At 49.4% G+C, this 26053-nt stretch overlaps 1 protein-coding gene across 17 annotated transcripts in view; it reads left to right on the forward strand.

Moving 5' to 3' along the window:
* ENOX2 (ecto-NOX disulfide-thiol exchanger 2) overlaps positions 1-26053 on the forward strand; it is a 155609-nt gene that overhangs the window by 80050 nt on the left and 49506 nt on the right. For 15 of the 17 annotated variants that reach the window (XR_010590187.1, XR_010590186.1, XR_010590185.1 and 12 more), the window contains exons 6-8: positions 6805-7038; positions 17706-17918; positions 19975-20081. Coding sequence is in view for 7 of the 17 variants with exons in the window: in XM_065556368.1 (XP_065412440.1) it covers positions 6805-7038; positions 17706-17918; positions 19975-20081 (554 nt within the window). In the remaining 10 variants the exon portion in view is untranslated. The remainder of the gene's footprint in view (positions 1-6804; positions 7039-17705; positions 17919-19974; positions 20082-26053) is intronic. The other 2 variants (XM_065556370.1, XM_065556369.1) reach the window with 1 other exon arrangement.

Consider the following 26053-nt stretch of genomic DNA (forward strand, 5'->3'; position numbering starts at 1 on the left):
ACCTGATCTCCTTCTTTGAGAAGGTAACAGATTTTTTAGACAAAGGAAATGCAGTGGATCTAATTTACCTCGATTTCAGTAAGGCATTTGATACAGTTCCACATGGGGAATTATTAGCTAAATTGGAAAAGTTAGGGATCAATATGAAAATTGAAAGGTGGATAAGGAACTGGTTAAAGGGGAGACTACAACAGGTCATACTGAAAGGTGAACTGTCAGGCTGGAGGGAGGTTACTAGTGGAGTTCCTCAGGGATCGGTTTTGGGAACAATCTTATTTAATCTTTTTATTACTGACCTTGGCACAAAAAGTGGGAATGTGCTAATAAAGTTTGTGGATGACACAAAGCTGGGAGGTATTGCCAATACCGAGAAGGGCTGGGATATCATACAGGAAGATCTGGATGACCTTGTAAACTGGAGTAAAAGTAATAGGATGAAATTTAATAGTGAAAAGTGCAAGGTCATGCATTTAGGGATTAATAACAAGAATTTTGGTTATAAGTTGGGGACGCATCAGTTGGAAGTAACAGAGGAGGAGAAGGACCTCAGAGTATTGGTTGATCACAGGATGACTATGAGTCACCAATGTGATATGGCCATGAAAAAAGCTAATGCGGTCTTGGGATGCATCAGGCGAGGTATTTCCAGTAGAGATAAGGAGGTGTTAGTACCATTATACAAGGCACTGGTGAGACCTCATCTGGAATACTGTGTGCAGTTCTGGTCTCCCATGTTTAAGAAGGATGAATTCAAACTGGAACAGGTACAGAGAAGGGCTACTAGGATGATTTGAGGAATGGAAAACCTGTCATATGAAAGGAGACTCAAAGAGCTTGGCTTGTTTAGCCTAACCAAAAGAAGGCTGAGGGGAGATATGATTGCCCTCTATAAATACATCAGAGGGATAAATACCAGGGAGGGAGAGGAATTATTTAAGCTCATTACCAGTGTGGACACAAGAACAAATGGATATAAACTGGCCGTCAGGAAGTTTAGACTTGAAATTAGATCAAGGTTTCTAACCATCAGAGGAGTGAAGTTCTGGAACAGTTTGCCAAGGGGAGTAGTGGAGGCAAAAGACATATCTGGCTTCAAGACTAAGCTTGATAAGGGGACGGTATGATGGGATAACCTAATTCTGGCAATTAATTGATCTTTGACTGTTAGTGGTAAATATGCCCAATGGCCTGTGATGGGATATTAGATGGGGTGGGATCTGAATTACTACAGAGAATTCTTTCCTGGGTGTCTGGCTGGTGAGTCTTGCCCACATGCTCAGGGTTCAGCTGATTGCCATATTTGGGGCTGGGAAGGAATTTTCCTCCAGGGCAGATTGGCAGAGGCCCTGGTTTTTTTTTTGCCTTCCTCTGTAGCGTGGGGCACAGGTCACTTGCTGGAGGATTCTCTGCACCTTGAAGTCTTTAAACCATGATTTGAGGACTTCAGGGGCTCAGATATAGGTTAGGGGTTTGTTACAGGAATGAGTGAGTGAGATTCTGTGGCCTGCGATGTGCAGGAGGTCGGACTAGATGATCATAATGGTCCCTTCTGACCTTAAAGTCTATGATTCTATGATTAACTGTCTAAATGGATTAGACTTGTGATGCCATTGTTCTGGGTGCTGTATCTGCCAGGCTTCATTGCCATTCCACAAAAGCCAAAGCAACCCTGGTAACTTAATGACAGGTTTCAGAGTAGCAGCCGTGTTAGTCTGTATCCGCAAAAAGAAGAACAGGAGTACTTGTGGCACCTTAGAGACTAACAAATTTATTAGAGCATAAGCTTTCGTGGACTATAGCCCACTTATGCATCCGAAGAAGTGGGCTGTAGTCCACGAAAGCTTATGCTCTAATAAATTTGTTAGTCTCTAAGGTGCCACAAGTACTCCTGTTCTTCTTTTTGCTGGTAACTTAAGGAACAGCTCATATCAAGCTCCTGCTACAGCTGCTGCTTGGAGCTCTATTCATTCTCTCAGACTTGACACTGACTGTAAGCCTTGTCCTAGGAGAGCCGTGTTTCTCTGTTTCATTGAGATTTGCTCCTCAGCCCTTTTCCTCCTCACTGTTTTCCTACCAGTGGAGATTGATGGAGGTGATCCTTGTAGGAGACAGGAAGGTTCCATACCAGTGTCAGGGATTGTGCTCCACCTTTCCCAATCTTCCCTGTCTTCTCCACAGTTCATTGGTGGTGTTTGTAACATCTCCCAGTCGAAGAGAATGGTGCCAAGGATGTGTATGAATAGAGCTCCATGCAGCAGCTATAGCAGGGTCTCGATGTAGAGGTCTGCTTGGGCCTACTTCTAAAACCCAACCTGGACCTGAATTTGACTTGAGCACAGGCTGCTCCCTGCATCAGGCTCAACTTGTTGGTGCTGAGCTGCAGCTACCAGTAGCACTTTCCACTCATGCAGAAATCGATGCACTAGCTGAGGCAAAAAAAAAAGGGGGGGGACAGAAATCTTTTTTCCTTTTGAATCCCTTGACTAAAGCCCAAGCAACAAGTGTCTGCAGAGAGTGCATGGGAATCATGAAGAGTGAATACAGAGGTACGGCTACTGCTGCGCATTCTGTGCGTGGAGTGTGCCAGCTGCCACTCAGCTCAGCACACGTGAAACACCAACCTTCCCCAAATGATCCAGCTGGGCTGCCATAAGCTTGAGATGTAGCATCCCGTATTCCTGCGAGGAGTATGTGGGGAGATTGGTGAGTTAGGCCACCTTCCGGCCTCTGTAAAGTAGATTGCTCACTGTGGCATCCTGTATGAACAGCGAGTAGGCAAGGTAGTGTTCTTCTTTCAGTGATTGCTCGTGTGCATTCCAACAGGTGTGTGCGCGCACCGCGTGCACAATTGTCGGAAGGTTTTTCCCCTGTTGTTATCCATCGGGTCAGCTGTGGAGATCCCTGGAGTGGCACCTTTATGGCAGTGTACATAGGTCCCTGCCAACCCGTCACCTGCTCAGTTCCTTCTTACCGCCAGTGATGGTCATTGGAGCAGCTCAGTCTCTTGCATTTGCATGTGCCTACCTAGTGGTTCCCTTTTCTTAGTTGTATATAGTTGTTAGTTCATGATATATTCGTTTGTAGATTAGTTGGACTTACTTTGGGGGGCTTCCCCTCCCATTCTAGTTTCCCCAGACACTGGGGCTTGCCTCGGTCGCAGGGATTTAAGGCGTGCAAGAGGTGTGCGAAACCTATGCCCACAGGCAATCCGCATGCTGCTTGTCTCAAGTGTTTAGGAGAGGGCCATCAGACAGATAAGTGCCCAATTTGCAGGAGCTTCAGACCCAGGACTAAGAGGGAGCGGGACTATCGTTTGAAGCTCCTCCTGATGGAGCCGGCTCTCCGCATGCAGCCGGCACCGGAAGTGGCACTGGCATCATCAGTGCGCAGCGCCCTGACTTCGGTACGGGATGTCCCGGCAATGAGGAAGGACTCCTCCAAGAAGCACCGGTGCCGCTCCCCAACCTTTAAGGCCAGTGCCACCAGGCGGAACCGGTCGCAGTCTCCCACAGTATTCTTGCCGGCAAGTTAAAGAAGTATGGGCTGGTTTAATGGACTATAAGGTGGATAGAAAGCTGGCTAGATCGTCGGGCTCAATGGGTAGTGATCAATGGCTCCATGTCTAGTTGGCAGCTACTATCAAGCGGAGTGCCCCAAGGGTCGGTCCTGGGGCAGGTTTTGTTCAATATCTTCATTAATGATCTGGAGGATGGCGTGAACCTCACTCTCAGCAAGTTTGCAGATGACACTAAATTGGGAGGAGTGGTAGATACACTAGAGGGTAGGGTTAGGATACAGAGGGACCTAGACAAATTAGAGGATTGGGCCAAAAGAAACCTGATGATGTTCAACAAGGACAAGTGCAGAGTCCTGCACTTAGGATGGAAGAATCCCATGCACTGCTACAGACTAGGGACTGAATGGCTAGGCAGCAGTTCTGCAGAAAAGGACCTAAGGGTTACAGTGGACGAGAAGCTGGATATGAGTTGACAGTGTGCCCTTGTTGCCAAGAAGGCTAATGGCATTTTGGGCTGTATAAGTAGGGGCATTGCCAGCAGATCGAGGGACGTGATCGTTCCCCTCTATTCGACATTGGTGAGGCCTCATCTGGAGTACTGTGTCCAGTTTTGGGCTCCACACTACAAGAAGGATGTGGAAAAATTGGAAAGAGTCCAGCGGAGGGCAACAAAAATGATTAGGGGTCTGGAACACATGACTTATGAGGAGAGGCTGAGGGAACTGGGATTGTTTAGTCTGCAGAAGAGAAGAATGAGGGGGGATTTGATAGCTGCTTTCAACTACCTGAGAGGGGATTCCAAAGAGGATGGATCTAGACTGTTCTGAGTGGTACCAGATGACAGAACAAGGAGCAATGGTCTCAAGTTGCAATGGGGGAGGTTTAGGATGGATATTAGGAAAAACTTTTTCACTAGGAGGGTGGTGAAGCATTGGAATGGGTTACCTAGGGAGGTGGTGGAATCTCTTTCCTTAGAGGTTTTTAAGGTCAGGCTTGACAAAGCCCTAGCTGGGATGATTTAGTTGGGGGTTGGTCCTGCTTTGAGCAGGGGGTTGGACTAGATGACCTCTTGAGGTCCCTTCCAACCCTGATATTCTATGATTCTATGTAAGAAAAAGAAGGCGGACAGTGCTCGTTTCCCCCATCAAGAAGCAGTGAGGGGACTCCAGCAGGGTGCGTCCCCTGGTGGGACACCCACGGTCTAGGCCTCAAGATCCGGCACCATTGACTCTGGCCCCAACAGGAGGCTTGTCAAGTCTGGTGCTGGACTCCTCGACTCGGGAGGACTTGGAGGAAGAGCTTGACCTTCCCTCCACACGGGACACCTATGAAGCAGTGTGAGACCTCATTGCCATGACGGCGCAGTCCCCAGGCACCGTCAGCATCACTGGCGGCGGCACCAGCTGCAATGTCTAGCCTGGCGCCGCATGTGGCTCCGGCACCCTTTGCGGCACCGATGGCGGCACCGCCTCTGGTTAATCATCGTGGCAAACCTATGATGTTAAGGCGCCGCTCACCATCTCCCTGGTACCGCTCCCTGCCACCGTCTGCCTCTGCTCCCCCCATGGTCGGGCACAAACTACTCATCCAAGTCAGACGCCAAGTCTTCTATCTCTTGATACAGCCACTACCGCTCCCGGTCCTGGCACTGGTCCTGGCACCGCAGACTGGTGGAATCATCGGCACCAGCAGTCACCTGGCCACACCAGTGGCAGGGCCCAGTCCAATGTCCCTTTTGGACCCCTTGGGCCTACCACCAGGCTCAGGGTCAGAGCTCCAGGCCGGCATCGGTGGCATCTGTACCCTGTGGCCCCCCGCCCCCCCCCAAGCAACATCGCTGGCTCGCCACACCCCAGGGCTCCTGAGGACCCCGTATGAAACAGGGACTCTGGGCTGTCACGCTCAGGTGCAGCACCCGATCCAGTGCCATCAGTGACACTAGAGCCACCTCCAGTCACGGGAGGCTCCAAGGTACCTGACCTGACCTCCAGAGAGCCAGAAGGGCAAGAAGAACCTGTCCCATGTGCCTCTTCCTTGCCAGACGAGGTGGTGGCGGGCACCACCACCACCCTACCAGCGATGGACACCAAGGGTCACCAGGACCTCCTTAGGAGGGTGGCCCTAAATCTCAATCTCCAGGCAGAGGAGGTCATGGAGGAGTCTGACCCGATGGTGTCCTTGCCTCTGAGGGTCCTTCTAGGGTGGTCTTGCCCCTCATAAGAACAATCCAAAACACCACTAAGGTGCTCTGGCGGGCTCTGGCTTCTATACCACCCACCAGTAAAGGGGTGGAAAGATGATATTTTGTGCTGCAGAAAGGGTACGAACACCTTTTCACCCACCCCCAGTCGGGGACTCTGGTGGTTGGTGCGGCAAACCACAAAGAGCGGCAAGGACAGCCGGGTCCCGTGCCTAAGTCATGGGACAGTAAGAAGCTAGACCTTTTCGGCCGGAAGGTCTACTCAACTGGGGGGCTCCAGCTTCGAGTGGCCAACCAGCACGTGGTACTCAGCCACTATGCTTTCAACTCTTGGAGCTCATTGGCAAAGTTCCAGGAGTTACTCCCAACTGACTCGCTCAAGGAGTTTAGCACACTCCTTGAGGAGGGCAGGGTGGTCTCCAGAACCTCCCTCCAGGCTGCATTAGACACTGCGTACTCAGCGGCTCGGACCATGGCCCCATCACAGTGAGGGGCAGTGTGTGACTCCAGGTCTTGGGGATACCACCTGAGGTCCAGAACACAATACAGGACCTTCCCTGTGACAGTTTGGGCCTGTTTGCCCAAAATATGGACTCTCGCCTGCACAGCCTTAAGGACTCGCGGGTGACTTTGAAGTCTTTGGGGAAGGAACTGAGCAGGCGGCAGGTTGCCAGGCTCTGCAGCTGTGCTGCCCCAGAAGCTCGCAGCCCCGCTGCCCAGAGCATTGCGCCGGCGGCGGAGCGAGCTGAGGCTGCGGGGGAGGGGGAACAGCACGGGAGGGGCCGGGGGTAGCCTCCCGGGCGAGGAGCTCAGGGGCCGGACAGGAGGGTCCTGCAGGCCGGATGTGGCCCGCGGGCCATAGTTTGCCCACCTCTTCCCTAGCTGCTGTCTCTGTTTCTCTCTGGCAGGAGAGGCTCCATGTGCATTGTATCCTACACAATGCACTGTAATCACTGTTACTGGTTGATTGGGTAGCTTTGTGGAACCAACAGGCAGTCTCTGTAGAGCTGTATGAGCTAGAGGCACAATCACCATATGGGTTAGTTATTGTACAAGCTGTCTTTGAATTTTTTGTTATGACGATTAGGTTATCGCATCAGGCTAGGCTCCAGCACTGACAAAAAGGATACCGGACGCCTCCATGTGGACTTTGCTCAAGCTCGGGATGATCTGTATGAGTGGGAATGTAAACAGCGGATGCTGGCACGAGAGGAGCGCCATCGTAGAAGAATGGAGGAGGAGAGATTCTGTCCTCCTTCTCCACCCCCTGTTGTCCACTACTCTGACCACGAGTGCAGCATTGTTGCTGAAAAGCTGAAAGGTATGTAGTTCTAAAGACTGGTTGTTTTTCATAGCAAATAGTAAGAAATGAAACACACCCAGATTTCAGTGGCTTCCTTTACTAGACTGAATAATACCACCACCTGGTACCCTGTAATAGGGTGTTTACCCCTCACAAGGCAGGACTGATAAAGTAGAATAATTAGCCTGATAGTCTGTACCTAGGGAAGAGCCAAGGATTGGAAGAACTGATTGAAGATGGACTCCAGCTGGGGAGGAACAGGAGGGGCTGGTATAAAACCAGGAAGTTGGCAGCAGAAAAGGGCTGCAGGGGAAATAGTTCGCAGTTACTCCCTGAGAGAAGGGAGCTGTGTTTGGGTCTACAGTGCCAGGTAGCCTGCAGTTACTGTCCGGGAGGAGGGAGTTTGGGCTGGTAAACATGAGAGGGAGGAGGGAGGAGCCAGAAGTAGAGCTGAGAAGTAGGAAGATGTAGGAAGGAGGTCAGGGGAAGAGCAATATGGTCAGGGAATGTGCAGGCCACCGTTGCTAGTGATAATTAGGTCCCCTACTAGCCACTGGAGGAGTGGCACAGTCAGGGCAGTGAAGGGGAGCCTGCCGTTTTGTATAGAGGGACTTTTGCATTATGGGGTCCTTGTATTCCCCTGTCTTGATGACTGGCTCCTAGCAGTGCAATCCAGAGACGAAGTTTGGATCTCGACCTCCATGTTGCTCAGACTCCTTTCCTTCCTAAAAGTCAGACTCTGTCAAAAAATCAACTTTGGTTCCCGCACAGTCCTGAGTCTTCAGAGAGGCCTCCATCAATTCAGTTTCAGCATGAGCTTACCTACAAAAGGACAGATTCCAGACTCTGCAAGAACTCATGACCCAAGTAGTCAACTTTCCATCTGTCCCAGTCAGAAGTTGCCTATCCCTCCTTGGCCACATGGCAGCCTGCATGTATGTCACTGCCTTCGCCTGCCTCCACCTCTGTTGCCTCCAGATGTGTCTCCAGGGAGTTTACTCGCCCATGCAGCACACCAGGGACCTTCTGCTGACAGTCCCCTCCCTTGAGGTGCTCTCTTCCCTCCCATGCTGGATGGACCCATAACATATCTGTGTGAGGATTCCCTTCCTCCCAGGACAGGAAGATCATCACACACACACACATCCCTCTTAGTATGGGGAATACACATGGGAGACCACATGATGCAAGGCACATGAGCCTCTGAGGAATACTAGATGTATATCAACATCCTGGAACTCTGGGCATTACAGAGAGCATGTCAAACTTTTCTCCCATTCACTCCTCCCATCATGTCAGACAACACTACCACCGTTTATTACATCAACAAACAAGGGGACACAAAATCAACTGCTCTGTGTGTGGAGGTAGTCAATCTGTAGGATTAGTGCATTGCCCACAAGATCCTGCTTTTGGCAGCCTGTCTTTTGGGTACTCAGAATGTGATTGTGTACTCTCTCTCAGCAGAAGATTCGTGACCAATCATGAGTGGGAACTCCACGACTGTATTAAGTGACATCTTCAACCAATGTGGGTCTCCAACCAGAGACCTCATCGCCTCCTATGTCAACCACAAATGCAGCACATACTGCTCTGGGGGTGCATCGGTCCCCACTCTCTGGGCGATGCTCTCGTACTCCGCTGGTTGGAGCAGATCAACTACACCTACCCTCCTCTACCACTCCTGCCACGAGTACTCCACAAGAGTAAAAGAGGGAAAGAGCTATGGTCATCCTGATTTCCCCATTCTGGCCAAGACACTTCTGGTTTCTCAACCTTCTCCACATGTCAGTGCGTCCCCCACTTCCCAGTCCCACTTTCCCTGAGCTGTTAACGCAACACAGTGGCAGGATCAGACACAGATGCTTCACCCCACCTCAGAGTGTGGTATTTGGATGGGCATCTTCTCTAGAATGAGAATGCTCATCAGAAGTGCAAGAAAGAGTCCACTAGGCATCCCTACTGGGCCAAGTGGAAATGATTCACCTTCTGGGACCAACAGGAAGGGCTTTCCCCAGAGGATGTCGAGATTCCCCTTCTTTTGGCTTATTTCCTGTCTTAAAGATGTTGGAGCTAACCTTAATCTCTTTCAAGGTCCATTAGTGGCAACCAGTGCCTTCCACCCTCTCGTGGAAGGACACTGCATATTTACACATCCATTAGGTTTTGGAAAGGCCTCTTCAGAACTTTTCCACCTGTACAACCTATTGCTCCCCACTGGGACCTCAACCTAGTTTTATTGGCACTGATGAAACAACCCTTTGAGTCACTGGCTTCATGCTCTATGTCCCTTCTTTCTATGAAAGTCACCTTCCTTGTGGCTATCACTTTGGCAAGAAGGGCAGGGGAACTTGGGGCCATGATGGGAGACCCCCTTTTCACCACTTTTCATAAAGACAAAGTCTCCCTGCACCTACATCCTAAGTTTCTACCAAATTTCGTCTCTCAGTTTCATGTCTACCAACCCATCCAGTTACCTGTTTTCTTCCCAAAGCCTCACATCTCGGAAGAGGAACATCAACTTTGCTCCCTTGACATCTGCCGGGCCTGCAGAGGACAAGATCAATCAGAAAGTCTGCTAGATTGCTTGCCCCTTCAGTCTCTCTGCTATTGAGATAAACAGTTTCCACACAGAGAATCTCCAAATGGATTTCCAGGTGCATTACACCAGTGGCTCTCAACCTTTCCAGACTACTGTACCCGTTTCAGGAGTCTGATTTGTCTTGTGTACCCCCAAGTTACAACTCACTTAAAAATTACTTGCTAAGGGTCACCAAATGAAATTCATAGGCAACAGGTTTAAAACAAACAAAAGGAAGTATTTCTTCACACAACGCACAGTCAACCTGTGGAACTCCTTGCCAGAGGATGTTGTGAAGGCCAAGACTATAACAGGGTTCAAAAAGAACTAGATACATTCATGGATGATAAGTCCATCAATGGCTATTAGCCAAGATGGGTAGGGGTGGTGTCCGTAGCCTCTATTTGCCAGAGGCTGGGAGTGGGCGGCAGGGGATGGATCACTTGGTGATTGCCTGTTCTGTTCATTTCCCTCTGGGGTACCTGGCATTGGCTGCTGTCGGAAGACAGGATACTGGGTTAGATGGACATTTGGTCTGACCCAGTATGGCTGTTCTTATGTTCTTATTACAAAATCAGACATAAAATGCAAAAGTATTACAGCACATTATTACTGGAAAAGCTGCTCACTTTCTCATGTTTACCATATAATTATAAAATAAATCAATTGGAATATAAATATTGTACTTCCTTTTCAGTGTATAGACTATAGAGCAGTATAAACAAGTCGTCTGTATGAAATTTTAGTTTGTACTGACTTCTCTAGTGCTTTTTATGTAGCCTGTTATAAAACTGGGCAAATATCTAGATTAGTTGATGTACCCCATGGAAGATCTCTGCGTATCCCCAGGGGTACACGTACCCGTGGTTAAGAACCACTGCATTACACTATGCTATCAGTTGTCAGGACTGTCTCCAAACCTCAGCGTGAGGGCCCATTCCACAAGAGCCCAAGCATCCACCAGGGCCACCCTCCACAATGTGCAGCTTAGAGACATATGTATGGTGGCAACATAGAGTTTGATACATACCTTCGCTACACATTGCAGCTTGGTTCAGAACTCTGCAACGGATGTCTCATTCAGCACAGCCGCCTTCCACGCCACTCTTCTGAATTAGGTACTGCTGGTTAATCACCCTCAGTGGAATACAATAGGTACCATCACTTGAAGAAGAAGAAGAGGAGGTTACTTACCTGTAAGTGGAGGTTCTTCGAGATGTGTTGTCCCTATCTGTATTCCACTTGCCGCCCTCCTTCCCCTCTGCTGCAGATCTGTTGGATTTGCGACGGTGAAGGAACTGGAGACTGTCCATCTGACCTGTCTGTTATCACCTCAGATTAAACCATGAGGTAAAGCAAGGGCAGAACAACAGAAACTACTACTTTCAAATTCTACAGCTCTGGATGCATGCTGCACATGTGTAAACCCTCAGTGGAATACAGATAGGGACCATGCATCTCGAAGAACCTCCACTTACAGGTACGTAACCTCCTCTTCTCATCTAATGACTGTTTGGTGGCCTGTACATGATGTCTGGTGGCACCTTAAAGACTAACAGATTTATTTGGGCATAAGCTTTCGTGGGTAAAAACCTCATTTCTTCAGATGAAGTGAGGTTTTTACCCATGAAAGCTTATGCTCAAATAAATCTGTTAGTCTTTAAGGTGCCAACCGACTCCTTGTTGTTTTTGTAGATACAGACTAACACGGCTACCCCCTGATACTGTACATGAGGTCAGTCTGTGGATCTAGTTCCAGCCCGTTACCTCTCACAAGCGTGTTTATCCTGACTCAAAGAGATGTCCTGGTGCCCTTCCTAGCAGTTACCTATCACCAAGATCTGCTGATGCAGATTCCTATAAGGTGCCAAGATCCAGAAAAATTCCAGCTGATGGCTTTGAACATGAGGAGCTCAACCTCTGGAAGCTCAGATACTCTGATCAACTGCTGGCCTCTGCCAGGATGCTCTCTGGCCAGGATAACTCTCCAACTCCTGAAAGGATTCCATACACAGAGCTTAAATACTCAGATCTCTGAAAGATCTGCAGATTCTGGAGTGCACAATGTGGAGCTCTGAGTGTTGTGTGGTGACTCCATTAAAAAGCTGAGCCTCAGCAGTGGCTTTTGGGTTCTTCTTTGAGTGATTGCTCATGTGTATTCCACAATAGGTGTGCGTGCTCACTATGTGCACCGGTGCCAGAAGTTTTTCCCCTAGGCGTACCTGTAGGTGGGAGTGCCCCCCATGCCTCCTGGAGTGGCGCGTGCCTGGCGCGATATAGGGGAGCTGCGCGTTCCCCACACCCTCAGTTCCTTCTTGCTGCCAGTGAAGGTGCGTCAGAACTGCTCTGCTCCAGCTTTGCTGTAGCTTGTCCCCGGAACTGTTCATTCATTCAGTATTAGTACCTGTAGTTAGTTAGCAGTTTAGATAGTTGGTGAGCCCGGGCTGGGGCATGTCCCGCGCTCCGGGGTTTAAGTTGTGCGGCTCTTGTAGGCGTTCTATGCCAAGAAGCGACCCGCATGCAGACTGTTTGCGCTACTTAGGCGAAACCCATATCAGCGAAAGGTGCAAGATTTACAAGTTGTTTAAGCCTCAGACCAAAAGAGAAAGGGACATTAGGCTCCGTGCCATCCTGATGGAGTTGGCGCTGACCCCAACATCGGCATGCCACTCCGAACCAGTACCCAGCACTGCGGCGTCGGTACGTGGCGACCCTCCAGTACCATCGACCAGTCAGCACCGCTCCCCATCCATGTGGCATGCCAAGAGGGCCAAGAAGACTCCTTCTTCGCAGCGGCACCGAGGGAAATCTGGGACAGAGGATAGGACCATGTCGGGCAGTCCTCGATCCCCACCGGGCCCCAGGCCTCTGACTCAAGATGAGCGGAGTAGCCCGGCCCCTTCAGAACAGGCCTCTCTGGATGTCCAGATGCCTTCCACACCTGAAGCCCTCCAGGCGGCCCGGGACGTCATGTCCATGCCGGTGCCCAGAGCGCCACCAATGTCGGCCCCGCGCTCCAGAGGCAAGCTGCCACTGGGATCTCTGCAGTCGCCTCTGGCCTGGTACCGGTCTCGGTCGAGGGAACGTTCCTGATGCCGATCACTGCCCAGCGACTGCTCGGGGCAGAGTCCAGGTGGATCGCACTTGATGCCGACCAGACTGTCTGGCTGGGTACCATCTGTCTGGGACTCGTGGCACCGCTCGTCCTCAAGGAGGGAATATCGACGGGACCGCGGCGGGTGTTGCCATTGGTCCTTGTCTTGGAGAGGGTACTGCAGTCGGTCACGGCACGGTCATCGACGCCATTCCCGCTCGGACTCCCGCTCCAAGTCTCCACCAAGATACTGCAGCCCCGGGCGTCGATCGCCAGCATCTCGCCGTCACGGGTCCGCCCGTTGAGGCCATTCACGGAGGAGCTATTATTGTTGGTACCAGTCCTCCACGTCGAGATCACGGTCCCGTGGCCATTGTAGATCCCGGCACCGCCACTCCTCCTGGTCCAGAGACAGCAGCGGATCTTAAGCCAGCCCAGTCTCCATTCATAGCCGTCCTTTGATGGGCCAGACCAGCCAACCCAGACAACTGGGCCTGTCGGTGCCACAGCAGGTGCAGTGGCACTGAGTGTCGTGGATGGCTGAATGGTACCAGTGGGCACCGTGGCCTCCAGCACGGCCCCAGTAGGAACTCGCTCTGTGGCCGGAGCTTCGGAAGCACCATCGGCCTCCCTCTCCAGACTCCTGAGAAAGGAGTCGGTGGGACGTACATCCTTGGCACCATGCCCAGAGTCCGACCAAGTGGTGGACCCTCCAGTGCCGGACGACACCCAGAGCACCACAATGCCTCTTTGCCCCGCCCGGAGGTGGCGGTTGCGACCCCGCCCCCCTTCGTCCTGCAGGAGGACTTTAGGGCCCACCAAGAACTCTTAAAGAGGGTGGCAGCAAGCCTACACCTCCAGGCAGAGGAGATGGAGGAGCCTTCGGACTCCTTTTTAACGTGTTGTCCCCATTGGCACCGGGTAGGGTGGCCTTGCCTCTTCATGAAGGTGTGGCTAAGATTTCAAATGCCCTATGGCAAACATTGGCCTTGATGGCCCCCATCTCTAAAAAGGCAGAACAACCTCTCCGGATGTCCGTATAGCCCACCACATCCATCTGAAGGCCTTCCACCTACCGGGTGCCCGGAGCGAGAGGGTGGATTGCTTGAGCAGGGACTTTTCCTCGCAACACGAGTGGTCCCTCCACTCGGGAGTGGCCCACTGGCTCTTCCGAAGGTGGGGAACTCTCCAGGCGGACCTATTCGCGACTCGGCAGAACTGGCGATGCCCCCGGTTCTGCTCTGGGGGGGCCTGGGGAGGGGTGCTATCTCTGATGCCTTTCTCCTGTCCTGGTCAGGCTGGCTTCTCTACGCCTTTCCCCCGTTCCCCCTAATCAGCGGGGTTCTGGAGAAGATAAAGTCGGACAAGGCCCGGCTCCTCCTGATCGCCCCGGCATGGCCCAGGCAGCATTGGTACGGGACCCTCACAGGCCTGGCAGTAGCTCTGTCATGGCTGTTGCTGCTCTGCCCGGACCTGCTCTCTCAGGACCAGAGCCGCCTCCTCCATCCCAACCTAGTGGCTCTTCACCTGGCTGTGGCTGTTCAGTGGTTAGGTGGAGAGGAAAGGTCATGCTCAGACCAGGTTCAGTGCGTCCTCCTCGAAAGTAGATGGCCCTCCACCCGCCGCGCTTATTTGGTGAAGTGGTCCTGGTTTTCTAGGTGGACGGCGGACCATGGTGTCTCCCCGGTGACTGCCCTGATCCAGCTTATCCTTGATTACCTCCTCTGCCTGGCGCCCTCATTGGTCAGGGTGCACCTGGCAGCCATATCGGCCTTCCATCCGCCAGTGCAAGGGCACACATTTTTTTCCCATGCTATGACTGGCCGGTTCCTTAAGGGTTTGGACCGTCTTTTTCCGTATTCTAGACCCCCAGTCCCGCAGTGGGACCTAAACCTGGTGTGGGCTCGTCTCACGGGGCCCTCGTTTGAACCACTGGCCACGTGCTCCTGGTCTCACCTCTCGTGGAAGGTGGCCTTCCTGGTTGCAATCACGTTGGCCAAGCAAGTCTCAGAGCTCAGGGCCCTGACCTCCGAGCCGCCGTACATGGTCTTTCATAAGGACAAGGTCCAGCTCCACCCACATCCCGTATTCCTCTCTAAGGTGGTCTCCGCCTACCACATGGGTCAGGACATTTTTCTACTAGTCCTCTGCCCCATCCCTCATGCGTCCAGTGAGGAGCACTGTCTCTACACGCTCAATGTGCAGCAGGCTCTGGCTTTCTACCTCGAGCGGACTAAGTCGTTCAGAAAGTCCTCGCAACTGTTCGTCGCCCTGGCTGAGCACGCAAGGGGCCAGCTTCATTTCCACTCAGCGGCTTTCCAATTGGATCACTTCGTGCATCCGTTCCTGTTATGAGCTGGCGGGTGTTCCCTCCGCCACCCATTGTGAGGGTGTACTCGACTCAGGTGCAGGCCTCGTCGGCTGCCTTTGTGGCCCACATCCCCATCCAGGACATTTGTAGGGCCGCCACGTGGTCTTCGGTTCACACGTTCACCTCGCACTATGCGATCGTCCTCCAGACAGGGCCGTCCTCCGTCCTGGGAACTTGTGAACTCCTACCCACCTCCAACAGATATAGCTTGGAATCACCTATTGTGGAATACACATGAGCAATCACTCGAAGAAGAAAAGACAGTTACCTTTTCCGTAACTTGTGTTCTTCGAGATGTGTTGCTCATGTCTATTCCACATCCCACCCTCCTTCTCCTCTGTTGGAGTTGTCTGGCAAGAAGGAACTAAGGGTGGGGAAGAGCGCACAGCTCCCCTTATACTGTGCCAGGCAGGCGCCACTCCAGAGGTCGCGGGGGGCGCTCCCCCCTACGGGTACTGCTAGGGGAAAAGCTTCCAGCACCAGTGCATGTGGCGAGCACGCACACCTATTGTTGAATAGACATGAGCAACACATCTTGAAGAACACCGGTTACGGAAAAGCAACCTGTCTTTTCTCTCACAATGTCATCTGACAAAGGCAGTCTGGCTTCTCTCCTACACATCTCCCGGTTTCTTAAAGCAGTGGCAAAGATTTCCTTTCTATTAAAGCTCCTGTACTAGCTGGAAGCTAAACCTCGTTATGGAACACTTCACAGAGCAGCCCTTTCAGCCGATGGTTAACTCATGATATTTCCTCTCTATCAAAGTTGCCTGCTTAATTGCAGTCACATCTGCTTGAAGGATTAGCAAGTTAAATGCACTGTCTGTCAAGAGGCTTTTCTGCAGCTTTCCCCCAAAAGTAATACTCAGATTTCCTACCTAAAATCCGTTCTTCTCACCAGCTCAATCAGGACTTCATTCTGTCCTGAGCCCTCTCATCCTCAGGAGATAGAGATGACACCATTTGGATGTCAGCAGGGCCATCAGGCTCATCTTGGGTGGACAAAGTCATTCAGGAAATTGGATATTTGATCCATCACTTATGTCACCAAGAACAAGGGACTAGAAGTTTCTGAGACACCCTTCTCTAGGTAGAATTGAACATGTTTGTGGTTATTTAGGGGTTAAAGCTGGGACATTTTTCAGCTGAGGTGGTGACACTTTCCAGGCTAATGTGGGAGGAGCAGCAAAGGCATCAAGACATTAACAGCTACCTTTGTGGTCTTGGGGGTATGGTTAATCGACTTAGAGTAGTAAAATCTCTGCTATGAAAAGACACATTTACAACAAAGTTAAGTGATCTGTTTTTGTGAGGCATAAATCTATATAGGGCATATATATATTAAACAGGACCAGATTTTCAAAATCTAGTGGCATTGGGTGCCCAACTTGTGACTCCTAAAATGGGCCTGAATCTGAGGGGGTGAGGGTGCTCAGCACTTTCTGAAAATCAGCTACTTTCAGGTGTCTCACGTTGGGCACCTAACATCACTAGAAACTTTTGAAAATTTGGGCTGCAGTTTCCCAGCTGGTCAGCATGGAACCCCTCTCAACAGCTAGAGGGGTGACGTAGGCTGAGAACAGCAACCCCTTTCACAAAGGCTAGACAATACCCTTCATCTGGCAAGTCCTCTCAGTTACTGTTACCTGAGGCAGATATGACCCAGTGACCTAGAGGTAAACAGCTTTTGTGGCCAAGCATCCCCCTGAATTAACTATTCACCAGTCCCCTGAGCCAGGCACTCCCAGCACCTTGCCCTGGAGCCAGTCACTCACCAATTCCTGGGCCATCCGTTCACCAGTCCCCTGAGCCAGGGTCACCCTGCTGCCCACCCCATAGCCAGCTGCTCACCTGCTCCTCAGCCAGCCTTTTGCCAGTCCCCTGAGTTGTAACATTTGTTATTGTTCTTTAGTAGCCTGAAAGTGACATTCCTTGCTAAACTAATTTTGTTTCCATTAAGTAAACATGAAGCTAAATCTTCATGCCTTTGCTCAGGCAAACTGTCTTTGAGTCAGTGGGCATTTTGCCAGGGCAAAGAGTGACTAAAACTGGGTAGGCATTTCAGGGTTTGATCCATGCCTTTGTATTGTCTCTTCAGTAGAGCTGCTGCAGTTTACCCAACTCTGCTCCAGCACTATGGTTGTGAGCTAGCTGTGGGCCTTGCCTTCCTCTGTATTGTATTTCAGCAACTACTTTTTTTTCTTGATTTCTCTGCAGCAAAGAGGCAGATTTAAAACTATGTATAATTCTGAGGACAATTCAGATAATAATTTTAAGACAGATTAGGCCTGTGGCCTAATGTAATGCATTTCCCCTTTAAAATATGGTCATAATTGGAGAATATTTAAAAATAGTAGTAGGTAGCCAGATTCATAAATTATCATCAAATACAGAGAAACCAGAAAACCTCTTAGATAATCTTTGCAAAGCATGCTTTCCATAAATTGCTGAGCTGGCAGCCCCTAAGTATTTGATATTTGACTGAAAGCTGGCCATGTTGTGTTTTGAGGAATCTAATCCTGCTAGACTAAGCAAATAGTTCAGTGCTGACTGCTGGGAAGGTGGCTGCTGAACAGCTGTGCCACAGGAAATGACTCTGCAGATTTTGCCTGTTCTAAAAATTTTCTGTTTTGACCCAGATGATTCCAAGTTCTTGGAAGCAGTGCAGACCTTGGTGACCTGGATAGAACGTGGGGAAGTGAACAGGCGGAGTGCAAACAACTTCTACTCCATGATCCAGTCAGCTAACAGTCACATTCGCAGATTGATGAACGAGAAAGCAGCCCATGAGAAAGAGATGGAGGAAGCTAAGGAGAAGTTTAAGCTTGCTCTCTCAGGGATTCTAGTTCAGTGTGAGTAGTATTTCTGCACTGAGCGTCGTTCATGTATTACTGGGAGATTTTTTTGTTTTTGAGGTGGCACAGCAAGACCCCAGAAAAAATAATCACCATGGCTGAACAAATACAGTTAATTTACAGATATATGTCATTTACCTCCATAAACTTCTTCTGGTGTATCGTGGAGGAAGCATTTACGCACGGGGGAATGAACTCCTCATTTGTTCTCTCTCAAATATATTCTGTTAATTATTCTACTGTAGCAATGCCCAACATTCTGCCTTTTTGTGTGCAGTCAAGGTAAGTCCCCAGCAGCCCAGTGCCTCGGTGCAATGTTCAGGATTGATTCACCAAAGGTAGGATGTAACAGAATGTTTCAAAGTCCTGTTTCCATAAATAGGAGATTAAATCAATTTCTCATGGTGATGTAGGACCAAATTTTAAACTAGTGCCTTTTGCATTTGGTTTTCCTTTCATGCTTAATCTTGTTTAATCTTGATTCAGATTTTTTTCTATTCTTAACATAAACAAATATGGGCATTGAATCCAAGAGATGCAGTGTTTTCTGCAGAGTAAGTAGTAATAGAGAGAGCAGGAAGTGTTGTGTAATTAGTCACAGACAGGTCACGGGCAATAATAAAAAATTCATGGAAGCCCGTGACCTGTCCTTGACTTTTACTAAAAATACCCATGACAAAATGGGTAGCCTGGGCAGCTGTGGGGGGAGGGAAGGGAGGCAGGGAGTTCCAGGGTCCCCCCCCACTGCAGCTGGGAGCTGCCGGGGCCCCCCCGCCACCTGCAGCAGCCGGGAGCTCCATGGATCCCCCCGAGGGCAGCAGAGGGAGCAGTGGGATTCCCCCTGCTGCGGGTTCCCCCTGCCGCCCATGGCAGCGGGGCGTGATGGGGGTCCCTCTTGTCACCAATGGGGATGGGGAGTGGCGGGGATTCCCCCCCAGCCGCCAGGACCTCCTGCTGCCCTTGGGGGAGGGATTGGTAGGGTCCGTCTTGCTACCTGCAGCGGCTGGGAGCGGCAGGGATCCCCCCTGCTGCCGGTTCCCCCCGCTGCCCGCAGTGGCTGGGAGTGGTGGTTCCCTCCTGCTGCCCGTGGTGGCTGGGAGCGGTGGGGAGCTGCGGAGTTCCCCCCTGCCACCTGCGGTGGCTGGGAGCTGCAGCGGTACCTCACAGTTCCCTGTCTCCACATGTTGCAGGGGACCCTGCAGATCCCAGTCACAGATGTCTTTGGAAGTCACGGATTCCGTGACCTCCGTAACTAAATTGCAGCCTTAGTAATCAGTCATTATAGCACACCCATTAGTATTCTTATTACAGCTGCACTGGTGAGTCTAAACATTGAGTACACTGAGTTTTATTTCATCATGCCCACTGCAGCAGGCCAAATATACAAAGCCAATTCTAGCTATGCTTCTTGTTGTGAGGTGAATTCTACCCCCTTGCAGCGGGAGATAACGTACTTCTTTTAAAAACTTCTCCAAAAATTGGCAGGAAAATGACTCCGGAGCCCTGGTTTGACAGGTGAGTGTCCAGGGAAAGGATAGAGCTTCCTGGTTTTGCTGCCCTGTGGTGGAGGACCCTTCTCTGTTTTTATGTGGGTGGTGTGTTATAATGTCCAGGTTATGTCTCTGTGCTTTGGGACTGAAACAATGGGACAGAAGAACATCCATAAAGCCAGCTACACAATCCTTCCATTCTAAAGAGTGCAAGACCCTGTTCTGCTGGATTTCCAGGAAATCCTGTTTGACTTGTTGGCTCCACCTCTACAATGTATCCTTCGTGCATTTAACCCTGTTTCGCTTTTGTTCTGTTGAGAATGACACTGGCTTCCCCAGTTGTTAATAACTTGATAGACACTTAGGCTTTGGCCTTCTGGAGTCCCCTCTTTCCTTTCTGGGCACTGAGTCCCTCCTGAGCATGGCCTCAGCACAATACAGTGTTATAACAAAAGATTAGCCAAACCACCTGCCTGATTCCGCTCTTTTACTCCTTTACTCCTCTCGTTCGCATTCTCTGGATGATATTCTGGCCTGATTTGACTGCTGATTTCACACTACAGTTGAGCAGATAGTGGCTGTGTACCATTCCGCCTCCAAACAAAAGGCTTGGGACCATTTCACGAAAGCTCAGCGTAAGAACATCAGCGTGTGGTGCAAACAAGCCGAGGTTGGTAATTTTTTATTGTGTTAGATCCTCCAGAGTACAGTCTCTTTTTTAACAGGATATTGATTTTAAGTTTACGTGGGCACTTTGCTCACATGGACAGAAACAGCCTTGATGAAATGGTGCAATATGGGCCTTACTTAGATCATCTGCTGCAACAAAGGTAATATGTGTTCCATTGATGTCTCTGACTGGAGAAGGATCCTGCGTATGCTAACACAGCCCTAACAACGATAAATTGAGCCCTGTAAGCCATTGGTATTGTGTACAAGAATAACTATTGGGCCATGGTTTCTATTGTGGTATTAGGGCTGTAAACATTTATGTACTGGTATGGAAACTGCGTGGAGTCACCTGAGAGAGAATCCTAAAAAGGACTACACAGTCCTTTATCTAATCCTTGTAACAGTCTTTAGAGGTGCAAAGTTTAAAGCTGACACAAATCCAGCAGGTCTGATGAAGGACATCATTATACTTCTGTGCCAATAGAATGTAATTAAGGCCATGTCTTCGCTGGAGACCTCACAGCGACACAGTTGTACCGCTGCAGCTGTGCCGCTGTAAGGTCTCCTGTGTAGCCGCTCTGAGAGCTCTCCCGTCGGTGTAATTAAACCACCCTCAACGAGTGGAGATAGCTACGATGGCTGGGAATTTTGCCAGAAGCTGGGAATGGGCGACAAGGGATGGATCACTTGGTGATTACCCGTTCTGTTCATTCCCTCAGAAGCAACTGGCATTAGCCACTGTCGGGAGACAGGATACTGGTCTAGATGGACCTTTGGTTTGGCCCAATATGGCTGTTCTTATGATTTAGCGCTGTCCACACTGCCGCTTCTGTCACTGTAGCTCAGTGGTTCTCAGCCTATTTATCATTGTGGTCCTCAGGCTGAGAACCACAGCGCCCCCCTCCCAGAGACCCCTCAATAGAGTGAGACCAGGAGCGGAGCCCTGGGCGCAGGGACAGGCAGCTGGACCCCAGGCCCTGCCATGGAGGGCCAGGCAGCCAGAGGCTGGACCCTGCTGCGGGCGGTTGGGCAGCCAGGACCTGGATTTTTTAGCACACAGCTAGGCCACAGCTGTGTGTTAATTAGGCTGCATATGGGCCCGTGGGTTGAGAACCACTGGTGTAACTTAGGTCAGTCAGGGCGGTGTTTTTTCACACTCCTGACTGACACAAATTTTACTAACAAATGTGCTAATGTAGACATAGCCTAAGTTTACAGTGTAACAGTGGAATTACTTTGGGTTGTGATTAAAACTGCAGTTCCTTCTAAAGTGAGAATAAAAGATGAGAGAGACAAGGTGGGTGACGTAATATCTTTTATTGGACCAGCTTCTGTTGGTGAGAGAGAGAAACTTTCAACCTTACACGGAGCTCTTCCTCAGGCCTGAAGAAGAGCTCTGTATAGCTCCAAAGTTTGTCTCTCTTACCAACAGAAACTGATCAAATAAAATATATTTCCTCATCCACCTTGTCTTTCTCATATCCCGGTACCAACACTGCTTCAACACTACAAACGATAAAATATGAGGCAGAAGAGATCTGTTCTTACCTGGCCCCTGTATGAAGCAGTGCTGCACCTTCACAGGTTAGTTCCGGAACAAATTAAGATCACCGAACACTTATTTTTATGGAAGTGATATTCTCCCAGGATTTGGCTCTCAGTTTCTAAGGATGGAAAATTAGTACCCTGGAACCCATTCTTCCATCAGACCACTGGAAAGGGTCATAACACTAGATCCCTGCCTGTAGAGTTCATCTAGCTCCTCTTTGGCATGCCTGAGGAAGTGTGCAGGAGGAGACTCTGCTATAGTGAACCTTGTAAGGTCTGCAGGAGTGGCTGCAGAGATCTGCTACGCTGAGGAGATCTGTAGGCATGAAGCTCCTCTCCTGAAAACCTCATAGGATGGGGCTCCTCCCACACTGAGTCCCTCTCTTAGGCTGGGTCTACACTACCCGCCTGAATCGGCGGGTAGAAATCGACCTCTCGGGGATCGATTTATCGCGTCCCGTTGGGACGCGACAATCGATCCTCGAATTGACACTCTTACTCCACCAGCGGAGGTGGGAGTAAGTGCCGTCGATGGGAAGCCGCAGAGGTCGATTTTGCCGCCGTCCTCACAGCGGGGTAAGTCGGCTGCGATACGTCGAATTCAGCTACGGTATTCGCGTAGCTGAATTTGCGTATCTTAAATTGACCCCCCCCCGTAATGTAGATGTAGCCTTACACCTCTCCCCTTAGGAAGGCTGATGTCAAAAGTGGTGTCTTCCAAACTGTTATCCCCCCAGGATATAAAGAGTGATGTAGAATATGCTAATAATTCAGTTATTTTCAGCTAATGAAACTTAAAAAAGAAGTCTCCATCTAGATTTAATAAAATCCTCCAGTGAATCAGTCATCGAGTCTCACAACAAAGACATTCATCAGCTGCAGAGATCCAAAACAGGCTAGGCTTGTGAATCAAAGTTCAAGAAGGAATAATTTTAAAATACTCCTGCCTCTTACACTGAACAGTGGAGACATTTGTGAATTCACAAAGTCCATTCTTTATTCACAGAGGAAGTGCTGTAAGTTTGGAAATAATCTTTTATGTTTGAAAAATAAAGTAATTGAGTCCCTGCTAATCTCAACATAACCTTAACCATGGAGCTGCCCTGGCAGCTGCATAATGAGCAAGCTGAGCCCATGTGGGAAAGTACAATGCTGTATTAATAAGAGACTGCAATTTGGGTAGGTATTTGTAGCCATTGTTTACAAAATTAGGATGGATGTAAGATAGGGTATTGACTAATCAAAGCTTGGGATGCAGAGTCAGGAGATCTAGGTTATAGTATGCCACAGACCTGCTGTGAGGCCTCGAACAACTCATTACATCTCCAGGTCTCAGTTCCCTGTTGGTAAAATGGAGATCTATCTGCTTCTGTGGCCCCAGCAATGAGGTATCTGGACACATCACAGTCATTAATGAACTGATCCCTGAGGAAGGAATATACCAATACTATCAACACTACCATTTTACACATGGGAAGCTCAAGCACAGAGTAATTAGGTGGTTGCCCAAGGTCATGAACTTTATGACAGACAGGACTTTTGTCTTCTGAGTCCCAGTTCAGTGCTTGAACCACAAGACCATCCTCCTCCCAGGATGCTGTCAGGCATAGTTAAATCCTTTGTGACCCACAGAAGGAAGGGGGTAGCAAGGTTTGTCTTTCCAGGCTGACAGTGCTCCCCTGGCTTAGAATTGGAATGACAAAGGTGTGCAGCTCTCCGAAAAGATCCAGGCTGGACCCTTCCTCACCCCATACAATTCCCCTGCCACGTGGGCAGACCCTGCCTCCCACCAAGGTGTCCTATTCACCTCACTTACTATTGCTTACATTTTGCACAGCCCCACAGCATGCTGTTGCCAGGCTGCTGTACCCTCCCACCACCTGGAACACACAGAAGACTGTTCTTCTCTAACTGTAATTCTCAGAGGTCCTGGTGCTAGTTGTGGAGTGTTCCTGTCTTTCTGGCCATGCTGTGGTGTGTGATGTTAAAGCTGGGCACTGGAGCTGTGAAAAATGTAAGCACCAATCCAAAAGCAGACAGTGTTCTCCTGGCTTAGAATTGAATGACAAAGGTGTGCAGCTCTCCAAGAAGATCCAGGGGGGACCCTTCCTGACCCCATACAATTCTCCTGCCAACTATGGCACCTGGGCAGACCCTGTCTCCCACCAAGGTGTCCTACTCACCTCACTTACTATTAGTTGACCAATGGGGATAGAGTTTTCACCCTCAACAAAACTTTTAGGGGAGCTGGCTTGGACATTTCCCCAGCTCAACATCTTTATGGATGATGGAGGCACATGTCCCCCATTCTTCAGGGGAGCATGCTGCTGGGCTGTTCACCTCCCATTGCTTCATTTGGGAGCGTCAGTACCAAGAAATCCTCTTCAATACAATTTGCTTCTTATTTTGCAACCATCCCCATGCTGTATGAGAGACTCCTGTGGGTATGTTTACGCTGCAGGTGGAAGGTGTGATTAAAACACGTGTAGACAATCCCCAGCTAGCATTGATCTAGCTAGCTTCAGTAACAATAGCAGTAGCAGTGGCTGCCCAAGCAGGTACCCAGGGTGCTGGGCATGCACGGCTAGCCTTTACAGGTGCCCCTGCTGCATCTTCACTGCTATAGTTACCCAAACTAGCTTTGACCTAGATAGCTCAGGTATGTCTATACGTGTTACAGTCACACTTCCTGATTGCAGTGTGGACAGACCCTAAGAAGAATGTTGATAAATTGGTGAGGATTCAGAGAAGAGCCATGAGAATGATTAAAGGATATGAAAATGTGCCTTTTAGTGATAGACTCAAGGAGCTCAATCCATTTAGCTTAACAAAGAGACGTTTAAGGGGTGACTTGATCCCAGCTTATAAGTACCTACATAGGGGAAAAATTGATATTGGGCTCTACATTCTAGAAGACAAAGATATAATATGATTCCATGGCTGGATTCAAAGCTAGACAAGTTTTGACTGGAAATAAGGTATAAGTTGCAAATAGTGAGAGTAATTGATCATTGGATTTTTTTTTAGATATGCTCTAGGAATTCTTTCAGGGAAGTTCTGCGGCCTGTGTTATACAGGAGGTCAGTCTAGATGATCACAATGTTCCCTTCTGGCCTTGGAATCTAGGAGTCTATGAAACTCTCTCTGTGTCCTAGCTGCTAACAGGTGACACAAAGCCACATTGTGCTAGAGTAAGCTACAGAAACATCTGGAAGGTTATGTAGCAAAGCGGGTAAGATTTCTGTTTATCGTAGGTATATCTTAGAGACCTAGGGTTTACTCCCAGCTGTGCCTGAAATAACATTATACAGGCTCTGAGTTATGTTATCTGTGAATAATAGTTATCTCTCCAGCAGTATGACACTTTGGCTCAGGATAAGGGTGGTGAAGTGCACAGAACCATTAATAATTGTCAGTGGAAGATGTGTGACAAGAATTAATGGCCTATGGATGCGCACCTTCCGCTGGGCTAAAGGGGATCATGTGAGGTAGCCCATGTCTCTCATATTTTGCTTCACCCAGATTGTATGATTGACAGACCTATCATTGCAAGACTGCCTGCAGCAGGGACCAAAATTGTGAGTTGGCAGCACTGCAAAAGGGATCCTCTCCCATAAGGGGTGTTGCCTGCAGGCTCAGGGTCTGATGGGCACACAGGAAGTGTCATGGATGGAGAATCAAGCTAGAGGGATGGAAGGTGACAATTATTCATTTTTCTTATAATTAAGAACCATATAATCAAACTGGCTGTGTCTAACTGGTCAGTTTACAACCTCTCTAACTTGTTCCACTTCACCTCCCATAACTATAGGTAGCTCTCAAAATCAGAATAGAGTGGATATGTAACAATAAAGGTTACATTAAATCGAAAAGCGTAATGTGTAACAGTGACAGAAGGCTCTTTGCAGCTATGTTTTTGCTTAGAAAAAGTGCAGTCTAACCTACCCCTACTGAGGTCTAACTTACCTCAGTGTATTTCCTGTGCTATACTTTGACATTAAACCATGGTATCATTTCAGTCAGCACTGCATACTATTTGTTACACAAAAGGCTTTATGCAACGTGGGAGTGAAAGACCCAGTGACCTAACCTACTGAGAAGCATTGCTTTTGTGCAGGGGGACGTTGCTTAGTAATCATAACATAGGCAAGCCATAAATCACTGTGAGGCAAGGAGCTCCACGTGGCTTCACTGCAATGGATGGGGGTTCTGATTCATCCTGCTCTGGTGCAACAAATGAGCAGGGCTGCCAGAAATTCTGTCATTAACCTATCACCATCGTGTGAGAGTATCCAGAGGAAGCTAAAATCCTGACAACACATCATTATTTTGCAAATTAAATAAATGCACACCTAGGCAAAACCATGAATGCAGGTGTCAGAGGATTCACATTAATAACATATTTTAACACTAATGACCCTA

This window comes from Chrysemys picta, chromosome 9, assembly GCF_011386835.1.
Source record: "Chrysemys picta bellii isolate R12L10 chromosome 9, ASM1138683v2, whole genome shotgun sequence".
In the NCBI taxonomy this organism is placed as follows: domain Eukaryota; kingdom Metazoa; phylum Chordata; order Testudines; family Emydidae; genus Chrysemys; species Chrysemys picta.